This window comes from Lutzomyia longipalpis, chromosome 1 (genome assembly GCF_024334085.1).
Source record: "Lutzomyia longipalpis isolate SR_M1_2022 chromosome 1, ASM2433408v1".
In the NCBI taxonomy this organism is placed as follows: domain Eukaryota; kingdom Metazoa; phylum Arthropoda; class Insecta; order Diptera; family Psychodidae; genus Lutzomyia; species Lutzomyia longipalpis.
Window position 1 is genome coordinate 18,477,347 of NC_074707.1, and position 13,458 is coordinate 18,490,804.

Sequence of the window (13,458 nt, forward strand, 5' to 3'; positions counted from 1 at the left end):
TATAAGTAAAAGTAGACTAAAACTTTAATGAATAATAAATTCCGAAAGGGTTAGACATAAAATTAAGTTAGAGGCTTTCAAAGTAAAAATAAATAAATTTTTACATGGTGTGTGTTTGTATATAATTTATTAAATTAATGTCTATTTTTGTTGCAGGTTGGACACGGACCGACTGTTCTGCATACAACACATGACAATTTACAGTGGGCAACGAGGAATTTATCGATTCAGGTGAGGTATTTTTCCATTGATTTCCCTACCATTTTTACGTTGCTTCATTTAATTTGAATTGTTCCACACTCGGAATTTGGGCATAAATTTAATAAGTTCCTCTCATTAATTTTAAACACCCTTTTTTCCTCGCTGTAGCTCCTACCATCACACTACCAGAATGGGCAATTAGTGCTGAGATGTACGGCGGAGGTTGGTGCTCTCTATGCCGAAAGTACCGAAGCCCCTCTCGGTACATCGAGGAAGGAACCAATTCCAGAACGAGGTATTTAGTGGCAATAACTTTAAACTTTTACCTCTCACAGTGAATTTGAAAGTTTGACTCTCTCTCTTCCCTCTTTGCGTACTGTTCGAAGATCTTCAATTTCTTACACAACTCATACTTTATTAGCAACATAATTTACTACACCAACCATCCGCGGGGGTGCAAAATAATCCCATAGCCTTACTTAACTCTCTTGTCATTTTAATTGCATTTCTTCTTCATGGATAAATCCATTCCGCCTCTTTACATCTCACACCCTCTATATAGTCATGAAGTTGGGAAAAATCATCAGTGGCATTACGAAAGAACGGCATATAGCAGAAAAAAAGGCATCCACCAAATGTGATGATGCAGCAGTTTGCAATTTACCGGCGTTCATTTTTTTTGCCGCATTTCACAACACCGAATGTCCACATAAATTTTCATAAAACTGCAAATTACACATCATGGAGAGTTGCTTTTTTTTATCACGTTCCAATTGCATCTATGGGAGCTTTTGAAATATAGCAATTTCTAAAAGCTCCCTCTTGAACATCGCGTTTTCTCTGAATCATGTTTTGTGCAGTTTTTGTATCGTGCTTTACTGTGGAGACTTACTATGTGAAGATGAACGAAGGGACGAGTGAAATGTAAAGTAAAGGATGAATAATGTACAGGAAGAAATGTTAGGAAATTCGAAAAATTCTATTTCATCTAGTTTTTTTAATCTATCCTTTTCGATTCTTTTGAAAAAAATCCATTAAATATTACTGAATTGATCACTCTGAAAGGATCATGAGATCAGCTTCGTATTGCTTTTTGGTATTTTTTGTAAATTAATTTTCATAATGAATTCATGCAATTTTATAATTAAAACATTAATTTAAAAATTCTATACAGTAATTCAGGAAAGCTCTATTATGTATATCTATATACCTACTATTAAATTAAATTTAATTACAGAAGTGAGAATAATTACGGAATTACGGAAATTTTCCAGCGCTATAGTCAAACAAACTTACAAGGTTTCCCAAGAACGGTATTTAAGCATCTTTTGTGCTCTTCATCTGTGGAGTCTGTGAGGGGAAAGCTCTCAATCGTCCTACCAGGAGATATTCTAATGCATTTCATTGTCTCAGTGTGTCTCTTGTCCACCATCTCTTGGATCATTGTTGAGATTTGCGCTAGAGAGCTCGAGTTGAATTTCCAAGATGGGCGTGAGAGCGTATAATATGGCACAGTGAGCAAATTATTCATTTTCTCGTCGGAAAATGCTTGACAGCACTCGTGTATGCATTTCGGTGTGAAGTGGCATGAATGTGGTCTTGCCGAGGTGGCAGATAGAACATCTCCACTAGCATCTTCAATTATGTTATTTTAACAGCGACAAGAACCACGTATTTCCTACCCTCCAGAGACGATGAATGTGCTCCTCCGCAGTATGTGTGTATATAGCATAAAGTTCTGTACAGAAACTCAAGTACAACACGACGAATTGTGTGTTCTCTTTCGTTTTAAAATGATATGGGTCAAGTGTGTCGTTAAGAAAATTTTCTGGCTAGCATTTCGGTGGAGAGGTGATTGAGAGAAAGCACAGAAAGGATACCGAAGAATTCCCTCGGACATTTCAAAAAAGAGAAAAATCTCTTCACCAGAATACAATATTTCAGTGATTTCATTGAAAAGCCTTTTGAGTGTTGGCCACAGTGGAACCTTGCACAACTTTTTTTTTCCTTTTTTTTATTTATATTCACATACGAACTTTTGTATACAAAAGCAGTCATAAAATCCACTAGTTTTTATAAAACAATTTTAGGTAATATTCGCGAATGAAAGAAGAAAAAACTCCTCTTCCTTTAGTTCCTTAAGTTTGTTATTCAGCATGTTTCTATTGAAAAATTAATTTTACTCACTCACAAGTCTCAACGGAAAAGGTGGAGCATTTTTGTGAGGATCACTTGTTCTACTTTTGCTATGCATTCACCCATTACCCTAGAAATGAAATAATAATTTTCACGTTGAACAAGGATGAGTTTGAGTGAGAGTTTCTTCAAAGAGGAAATTACGATTTTTTTTCTTCCTTCAATCTACAAGAGTCCTTTTAGTAAGAATATTGTCTGACAAGAGTACATCAAAGTATACCAGCAACTATTTCCTGGCAGACGAGTGATGTGAAATAACTGGCAAAGTATTTTCAACTTCACTTTGTCTTCCCTTTGACCAGAGATAATTTTATCAATCCCAACTCCTTTGCTATTGTTCATTGAGTATTAAAAAGGGCATTTATGCTCTTTCAACTTGCTTGACCTTTATGCATATAACCACACAATCAGCTTAACTCTTTTTCCCCAGTGATTGTCTGTGCATGAAGAAATGATAAAAAAAATCTTTCATGCATTGACAATGGTATTACCTCATTCGTCAACAAGGATCACCATTTCCGCAAAGTGTAGTAAATGGTTTCCTCTTGTGATATCCTCTTGCAATACTAGAAGTACATACACAGAGCATTGAAAGAACAATGATCAAAGGAAAATTATTTCATTGCAATTTAAAGAATTAATCTGGTCAACTTTAAGAATTGTCCAGAAGCTTTATTCTCTGCATTTTATTATATTTGTGTGACCTCTATATGGTGTTTCTTATTTAATCAAGTTAAGCGATCAATGTACAAAAAGTTCTTCGTCGCCACACATTTAATTTCCCTGCAAATTTCCACGCATAGTTTGAGGCAGCAACAGCTGAGGGAGGTTACATACATGTCGCATGAGGAAAAGGTTTTCTCTGAGAAATAGACTTTAGGGTCGCCGGGGGGTGATTGGGTGTTTGCGGGGAGGGAAATTGGATAAACTTCCCGTTGCCTTGTATTAAATTCAAGCATCACACCGACTTCTGGGCATCTGTTAGTGTCTGCAGGCTAACAGCATGCCAAATACAGGCAATTTCCCCATAATGGAGGCGCCTGGTAATTTCACCGACCATCCTTACTCTTTTCCCTGTGGCAAGTATGCTGCGGTATGCATAGGATAAACGAGGAAGTCTTTGCGAAGAAATTGCTCAAACGCTTTCCCTCCAGTTAACTTGAAAGTCTTTAAAGCATTATACCATTATCGCAACATTATTTAAACATTTTCCCAACCCCTGACTCACCATGTTTATATTCCGGCACTTTTTTTTCCGCATCATAGAAAAGAACAAAAAATAACACAACGAGAAAAAAAACTTACGGTAAGATTCAAGGATTATCATCCGAAAAGGATGGAAATTTGCTAAAAGGGTTGGAAGTAACACCCTTAAAAATTTCACATTGTACATATTTACATAGTTCTACTATACATAGAAATCCTATTGAGGTGTGGTGAGCTCATTAGTAGAGATGTTGACCTCTTTCAAACGCACAATATATCAAACCTTTCTAATGCTACATGTATATATCATGTTTAAATTGAAACAAGATAGTGAATGGTATCCTTTGAGATTTATTTCCTGTCGAATTAAAAAGGGGTTTACCGCTACTAATGAATTTAAATAGAAAGCAACCGTCAGAACTTGGGTCTTTTATTTTCAACATTTGCTTAAATACTTCCTATGTGTATGGGGAAATGTGGAAAGGGTATATAAAGCTGAGGTTGATTGGGGGGAAAATGGACAGGCCATGAATTTCCTCCGTAGAAAAATTGGGTGTGGAAAGCAGGGAGTTTCTTCTATATCTTGTAGCAATTGTTTGAAGTTGCCTTTAAAATTTCTACAGTACACTTGCAAAATATTATGAGCAGATTAAAATCGTTTTTCAATGTAGATATTTTATATTTTAAATATTTAAAAATTAACAGAGGTTTAGATAATTTTTCATGTTTAAAAAAATACAATAAAAGTTATATTTGAGAAAATCGTTTTTCCAAACACAAAATTTTTATACCAACGAACTGTTTATAATGCTGGGAAAGCTTTTCTATTTTCCCAACTTTCTTATCTATTTTCCCCCCTCCCTCCTGTAAATTATTGTATTTGACAAAACGAAAAGCAAGAAAAGGAAAGTCGAAAAAAAGTAATGGAAGAAACTATTAAGACTGAACAAAAAGATTCCGTTCAATTAAGGTGAAAATGGTGTTTATAGACCTATTTCCAGAGATCACGCTGAAATGGGTTTGAATTTTCTCTCTGTATCTCCTTTTTTTTCTTCTTCCACACACCCCCTCACTCTCCACCTTCCGGTCAGTGATTGTCCCTAAGGAGGGGAAAGGGTCTGTTTTTTTCCTCCATTTTCCAGGGTATTTCTCGCTCTCGTGAAAATGTAACTCAATAAAAGCCAAAGAGGGGGCTTAAATTGTTCCAATAATTTTCAACTCAGCTTTAGCTTCCATTGAGAACTTTCCACCCACATTAATTGATTCTACTCTCACTTGGAGTTTTAATTCGGTGCTTGTGGTGCCTTCGGTTGACCCATTTATGGCACCATTTTCAACAACTTTTCTAATCCACAAAAACTCTATTTATATTAATTTTGACGTACTCATGTGGAATAAATTTAATGAGAAAATTTAAATAACTTGCCAGATGTTGGCAGGAAATGATACTTGCATATTTTTGCAGGATAATATTTTGGTGAAACAAAAAAAAAGCTTTCATCTGTGGGTTTTGTGATTCAAACTATTGGAGGGGTAGATGAAAGTTGATCATCCTGTGACAAATTTACATTCAAAAGAGAATTTACGAAATTTCCCAAAGTGAGTAGAAAGGGAAATTCATCTACCAATTGGGAAATATAAATCAATTGCAAAATGTTTATATACATACAATGTTTCTCTATGTCACTTCACGTGTATTTTGCAATGTGTATTAAATTATGAAATTCAATTTATTCACCCTCGTAAATCAAAAAATAAAAACCTGTGAGAGAATTTACATTTAAATTCAATAAAAATCATATTTTGATACTTCAGGATGAATTTGCAGTACTATACATATGCAAGAGGAATATCCATTCGTCCTGCATGTTCATGCAAAATTGTCCATGAATAATGTTTTTTTTTTCAAGTACATATAGGTATCATCTCCGTGACCATGACGACAATGGAGAAAATATTTACCTGTGAATTCAATGAACAACAAATGCTTCATTTATTCATATCGTGAACAAATAATGCTTGTTTGTCAATTTACTCAATATAAAAATTCAATTTTTAACTCACAGAAAAAAAGCTGCTGCATTTTCATTCTTTCAATTCTTGTATTTGGTCAGGATCATTGGTATAAAATAAAGACACACTTAATGAAATAATTGCTTGTCACCCACTCATTCTGTTGCAAAAATAAAGAGAAAACTACAGAAATTCTCTAAATCACGGCTCTTTTATTTGCAAATCTAATTAAACTGGGGACATTGTTGAAAAAATTAGCCATTGTACCCGTCTAAAAAATGTATATTAATGCAATTTATGCTCGTTGATATAAATTCTATTCTATATTCTTTTATTTACTTTTATAGTATTTCTTTTTCTTTAATTTATTTTTTATTTTGCAACTATATATTTTTCCTTTTCAACCTCATTGTTGGTTTTAATCACGATCAAAAAAATCCAATGAATTTAGTTATTGAATTGTTCAATAAAGCAGAGACCTATTGCGCTTTTAAATGCCTACAGAATGAGAAAATACTAACAGATATGGGAATTGGTGTGCAATGCGAGAAAATGCTTTTTGAAAGGAGAAAAACTCTAGAATGAAAAAAGACCAACATGAACAGTGGACCATTGGGTGAGAAAGCTTTTTTGCTACAATGTAGTACACATTGGGTGAAAGTTTGAGAATGGAATGGAATTGTTGCACATTCAGTTATATACTACACTATGTATACCTATGTAGTGACTTCTATAAAGGTTCAGAGTGCAAATGGAACTTCCGTTGGACCTTCCGATCAATTCGATAAATTATTTTTTAATTGAAAAGAAAGAGCATCGTCCAAGGAGGTAAACTGAAGTATGTATGTAGGTAATACCTCCAAACACAAAGAGATAAAAAGTTAAAAGTATTTGTTTAATGGCAAAGGTACGTAAAAGCTGCATTTTTTGTAAGGTGCGCTTTTGCAAGGATAGTATGGACCTATTTCTTTCCGATCTCTCCCAGTAGTGTATAAGCCACAAAGGATATTCCATACTATCCTGCCCCACCCTGTGTGTATTATTACACAAATAATGTTGTCCTGGGTTCTTCTCAATAGAACATCCTCCAAGTGTTTCTTTGCGCTTCCCTATTTGTACAAGATGGTTATTGTGATAATAAAAATTTAGAGAGGACACAAAATTTCCAGGAAGAAATTTTGCTCCTTAAATGTACTCGAAATGGGGATATTTGGTGGAAGGCATTAAACTTTGATGTTGTCATAACTCCAGCTATATGTACCATAGCAATATCTTAAATTAGCTGCAATTCATTTTGAGCTTTTATAGACAAGTTTTCCTATATAATTTTTCACATTTCCATCATCCGTACGGCTAAAATCTATCTTTATGCTACATCATTATTTTTCGTATTACTCCTACAAACGCTTCATTTATTGAGATAAGTTCTTCTCTTTTTTTTAAGTCAATATTGCAAGGATGGATAAAGAATAAATAGTAGAATGAAATTAAAAAGAATTTCAATATTCTTTCTGCTTTTAGAGAATAAAAGTAAATATATACATTTTGCAATTTCGATTTCAACATTGAAAATCACGTTATTGCAAGAACAGGAAGGGATGAAGAGAGAAATTGAAGGGATTTAATAGACTTACGGAAGTAGCCAACTCAAGTCAGGAAGCTGTATTCTTCACGTGTGCTCTCAATATGACTATCGGCATTCTCTAACTTCCTGTTTTCACTGAAAGTCCCCATTTGGATAAAAGAGATGTAACCAAGGAGGACAATGTTATATGACATGAAAAATCAATTTGATTTTCCTTCTGTAAAATTTAACAATGTGGTATTTTCTTTTATCTCTTCCACTATCTCTATACCGTTTATATTTCAAGAATAAAATGATTTCATAAAAAGAAGAGAAAAGAAACTTCAATCAATATTCACTGTTTTTAAGTGAAAATTTCAGCAAAACTCTTTATAGCAAAATTATTTCGGAACTTAATGACTTTAAGAAGAACCCACCCTTTCAAAGTTAATGCATTCAAGAACAAATTATTCACAATAACGTAACAAGAACAAAGATCGGAGAGATTATATAGATAAAGTATCCCACACAATACTTGCGTGTCGCTCTGGTGTATCGTATGTGTATCTATATAAATATAGTATTTTCGCTAGAGCCCCAAGATGAAACAACTATAAATCCTAATTTCAACAATCGGTGTCCTGAATACCAAATACCAAAAGATACTCGAACTGTATGGTGGAGGGGGGATGGGAACAAAAAGAAACTCAACTTTGGGCAGAATACGAGAAGCGAGAAATTCGATCTCTGAGAGATTCTATCACTTTGCTTATACGTTTACTATTTACCCACGAATACACCAACTTTCTCATATCCACACAGCCGGGTATTATTTTCTCACTTTCTTCATCCCTCAGGAGATAGTTGTGCCGAGGATACTTCCTAATTAACTGAAACAAAATTTCGAGAAATGCCCTCACTTGTCTCCCAGCACACCCTTCTCAAGCAACTCAACTGAACTTCTCTGATAGTGCTTTCTAAATATTTTCCTCGAGCAATCCTGAGAAAATGTGGGAAGCTTCCTTTCCCCCTCACACCCCATCCTCCAATGATCCCCCTCCAAGAGAGTTGCTCCAAATAGACAGGTCCAGTAGTTGAGGTTTCTTCCCCCTGAGCTATTTGCAGGAGTTAATACGGTCACTGGATGTTGATTACACTTTTTTTTTTAATGTGCTACATAAGTCAATACAATACTTAACAAACCGACTAATAGAACTAACAAGTAATTTTAACTTTTCCATTGAAATGTTTACATTTGAAAGGATTTTAAAAGTACCAGGAAAATACCAAAAATTGCTTTTTTCATTTAAAAGAATTATATAAAAAGCATTGAAGACATAAAAGCTCATTATGTAAAAGGATCATGAGATAATCATAATATAATGGGTACATCATTACAAAGAGAAAGAGAAGCCAACATAATATAATGTTATGTAAGTACATGCGTTGCGTATGTTGGATTTATTCAAATAAGGAAGCTGCAATTCTTGGAAATCCATATTGATCCATATATAGACATTCAGAAATAAATTTTCACTCACTTGACCGTACATTATGTAGATGGATACATTTGTATCTTCTTTGTGTTATCCATCTTAGAATATATTGAAAAATATTGCTTATGATGATCTTATTTTAATAAAATTCTTTTAAAATCTTTTCTTGCGGAAAAAGACAATACTCTGGCTTTAAAAAAAAACCTTTCAAAATTCCTTATTATATAGTTTAAGCTGAAGATTTTATTAGTTAAATAGAGAGCTTTTGAAGGAAAAAAAATCAATAAAAAACATGCAGTCCCTGTTAAGGAGCACGTTTTATTTCCAAGAAAAAAAAAGTTGACATTTCGCGTTGTCCAATCTTCCATCGTGCTTTGCAAAACTGGGGGTACTTTTTCCTCATTATGCTGTGTTCACGTGTAGAAAGGTGGCCTCCAATGGGATGCTGCTAATTTTCATCTTATAGTACGCGAAAGAGAAGAGAGAAAAGAACGTTCACAATTAAATGTTGGAGTTTGAATGTCAAGCATATTTCACTTAAATGACCCCTGCAAGAGATTAAGGAAAAAAGTTTCGTGCGAAACAAGGGGATCCGTTACAGAAAGGAAACACAAATTTAATGTCTCAAGCACATATTTATGATTTTTTTTTTTCATCCCAGAAATTTCCCCATTCCGCTAATTCGCAATTTTCCACGAGACTTTTAGAGAATAAACCGCAATAAACTCGGTGAGGTTCTCGACAGTATCAAAGAAGATAATATTTGGTTACCCTCTAATTTTACCATCATTATTTATACTGACACGTTTTCCCAGAGGACCGGAGAAAGTTTATTTTCACTGGGGCATCATTGTAAGCATGAAATGTGGGTCATTTTGGATGGTTTGGTGAAAAGTTGGAAATAGAAAAATGCTCAAAAGATTAAACGCGAAAATTTTCATTATCACTTATAGAATCTAACTCTAAGGAAATTGTGTTGAGCTTCAAATTGAGTCATTTATCTCTGTGCAAACACTTCTTTTTTTGATGAGATAAAGTCGCATATTTGTGGCAGAGTCCGTGTGGAATGTGAAAGCTTTCCATCACGGAAAGTTCTGCAGAGGAATCTGAACTTTTGCTTATATAGAGATCGTTTTTTTCTCTCACTTTATTCCCCCAACAACCCATGCAGCAACATAGTTAGTTATTAATCTCTGATCCATTAACCCCTATAAGCAGAAAACATGCTTTCCTCGAAGCTCATGACAGAGCTTTTACATAGTTTTCAACTACAAATGGAACAAACTTGAAGACATTTTCAAACTACAGCACGCATGCAGTAGGGTTTATATCGATGAGAGAGAAAGAAAATTACTATGTATAAGTATACTGTTTCTTCTATATATAGGGATAAAATAAAAATTACAAAGTATACACTTTTTCTATATAATTCTAAACATACAATTTTGTAGAGTAAAGATATTCCTCTCTGGGAGTTATCCCTATATTTTGTTTGAAGAAAAACTTTTCATGTTACCCCCCATTCCCTTTCTGCAACTGAAGTATGTATCTCATAGTTTGATGTGCAAAGTACAAAATTCAACCATGAAACTTTCATCTGTGCTTTCATCTTTGGAGTGAAACTCCTTCGTGATCAATGAAATTAAATGCATAAGTGGGTAACATCAACATGCTTGTGGATTGTTTGTCAGAATTAAATTCTAAACTAAACTATTTATTTGCACAAATATTGCCAGAAAGCTCATACACAGTCTAATTTCATCAAATGCAAGTACATTTGTGGTCTTGAATGAATATTTTATGTGAATTTTATTAACTTTGAAATATATAGCTTTAGAGAAATAAGGCTCTCTTCGAAGCTTATGTACTATGTACATGAAATAAATAGAGAGAGAAAATATTTGTGTGTAATTTAATTGTTAACTGTGAGAGGTTAAAAATGAAAAAATGCAGAGCATACAAACCATTTTCATGCAAACATACAATTCATTTCGCACCAACTCTCGGACTTTTTCTTCTCTCTCAGCAAATCAAGCGGGTTGAAATTTTGAGTCAATTGTGCACTTTGTTGGTGCAAAAGTACATATAACGTAGTACAAAAAAGCTCCACAGTACAGAAGTGCTAGACTTTCACGAATGAATTTGAAAAGATAAACAAAGTTTTTCCCCCATACTCCATTCTTCACCATATCTACTTCCTCAGCTTTTGGGCATGGAGCTTTTTCCTATTGCACCGTCCTACATTTATATAGGAAACTGCAGGCGCCCGTCAACTCAAAAATATCGTTCTGGCAAGAAACTTCTTTCTCCACTTGGCACTAAGGAAAGGTGTCTGAAGGAGAATAGAAATTATATATGTGTACTGAAGGAGGGAAAAGCAAAATAAAACCCTAAAAGTTTTTTGAGAACTTATGTACATATTCAAAATAAACAGAAAATGATTTATTTTTCAATTAATCTTACCATTACAAATTACGATAAAAATTAGCACTTTTAGAAGATTAAACCCTTCCTAAAGATTCTCGTAAATTTAGCAAAAGAGAGTCCATTTCATTCATCATGAGAATTTTTTTGTCAAAAGTTTTCCCAACATTTAGTCTTTACTTGACTATTTTACGATGAGAAGAGAGTAACAAAACGTTGCATGAGAGGAAATGTCGTGCAGTCCCAAAAGGCAAATGGAGCTTTTAAAGTTAATATTTCTCGTTTTAGTGACATCACCGAGTTCAGGAACAAGTCCCAGCCCAGATGCAGCCACACGGATAATTGTCGCATTGTTAATTAAAGTGTCTGTCATACGATTCCTGACGAGATAGTGTGTGAATGAATGCAACGGACACCCGGGCGGATATTGAGGAAATGAAGATGTGAGAAGGAGCGGAAAATTGCCAGAAATCCTCCCTTGTCCTCTCGTACACGTGCTCTGACTATTCCAGCATCCACTTCCCTCAAAAATCACCTGAATTCCATGAGAGCACAAGGTCCTACAGAATGGGGAGGATTTTCAATATTATGAGGTGTGTGGGAGGGTTGTTCTAGGGACAAGAAAATAAATGTAAAATTGCTAAAAAAGGTAAATTTTTATGTATAAAAAAACAGCAGGTGGTAAACGTGTATATTATGGTGAAGAAAGATAATGATTTAGGTAAATTTAGAAAACGTCAAAGAAATTCATGAAAAAGGGTAGAGAATATGATAATTTTGTAAAATAAAAAAAAAACTCCGTTAAGAACAAGGTTAAGAATCAAAAAAAAGAATTGCTTACGATTGAAATTGAATGAAAAAAAAATGTAATCAATAACCAAAAATATCTATATAGCTGTAAGATGATAATAAATTGTACAATGAGAACGTTCTTTTCTTTAAATTTTATTCTCTTTTATAAATGCATATTTTTCGCTCAATTTATGAAATATAGGTATAAATAGTATCACAGCATAATTGATTTTTCATTGCATTTTATATTTAAAAACAATCAAAGCAAGGCGGTGAAAAATATTCACCCAAGAATTTTGCTTCTGGTGCTAAATTTTTTACATCATAAACCGATTTGTGGATTCATTCAATTTATCCTGTTTATTATGTTTCTTTATCAATTTCTTATAAAGCTTTTGAATAAATTAATACAAAACTTTACATAATATTTGGATGAAAGACTCTATTTTCTTTTAGCATAGAATTTTTGAAATACTCTGGAAGCTCAATTTTTAAAAAGCGAAATAAAAAACGATTTTAAGGACTAAAAAATTCACGAATAAAACACTTTTATTCAATTTTTACTTGAGCATAAGAAAATGTACCACTATCGTTGATTTAAATCATCTTTGAGAAAACAAAGAGGAGGAATAAAGGAGAAGCTTTTATGGCATAAAAAAGCTCACGAGGAAAAATCTTGGTTGATTTTTCTTATCCCCGCGAGCATGATTCATTAACATTTCTCCTTATTCTGCTCAATTTCTTCGTACAACGATGGAACGTTTATATTTCCTTCATCTCCTTCTAATTGAAGCGCTATGATATTGAGACTTTCAATACAAATTATAAACTTAATTTGTTACTAATTAGGTACCTAATTATATATACATAGCTTACTTTTGAATTGTTTATTTCAATCACAAATATTACAAAACTTATCAAAATAAATTCCTAATTGACGATATTAATTTATATTTCCTTTGGCATCAATTAAAGTCCTCTACAAAAGTCGTGCAAATGTCAATTGAAAAGTGAATCAGAGTTTTTTTTAAAAATTTTATAAAAAATTAAGAGCTTTTTCGTTCATTTCATGCCTCATTTTTTTTAGTTATGTTATTAAATATTTTTCATATTTTTGGAAAATTGTTTGTTTCATTAAAAGTTACTCAAGCACAACATGATATGAAAAATGTGTTGAAAAAATGTTTCCACAGTTTATTCATACATACATTTTGTTTTTTAATATATAGGTATGTAATTATTATAGCATATTTAATTTCCAATATACTGAAAACAACATTATGAAGAGCCGAAAGACTCATTTATTTCAATTGAGCCTTTCACAATACATTTAATCAGTGAATTTGGCTAGAGGCGGATGTTTAATTAAAAAGAATTTATTAAAAAATTGAAATAAATTTACTTTCATTGGAAAAAATACTGTAGTATTAATTTTCAATAATAATCTGTGATATTTTAATTTTTATATCCATCAGGACGGTTTATTATTTTTTTCACTGCATTAATTTTCTTTTTCAAGTTGATTTCATCAGGCAATTTGTTTAACACACATATAATTAATATAAT

At 33.1% G+C, this 13,458-nt stretch overlaps 1 protein-coding gene across 4 annotated transcripts in view; it reads left to right on the forward strand.

Moving 5' to 3' along the window:
- Window positions 1-12,031, forward strand: part of LOC129795335 (uncharacterized) — an 85,469-nt gene extending 73,438 nt beyond the window's left edge. For all 4 annotated transcript variants that reach the window (XM_055836526.1, XM_055836515.1, XM_055836536.1 and 1 more), the window contains 3 exons: window positions 157-231; window positions 370-496; window positions 11,389-12,031. In XM_055836526.1, the coding sequence (XP_055692501.1) occupies window positions 157-231; window positions 370-496; window positions 11,389-11,492 (306 nt within the window). In that variant the 3' untranslated portion in view covers window positions 11,493-12,031. The remainder of the gene's footprint in view (window positions 1-156; window positions 232-369; window positions 497-11,388) is intronic.
- Window positions 12,032-13,458: the final 1,427 nt, after the last annotated feature.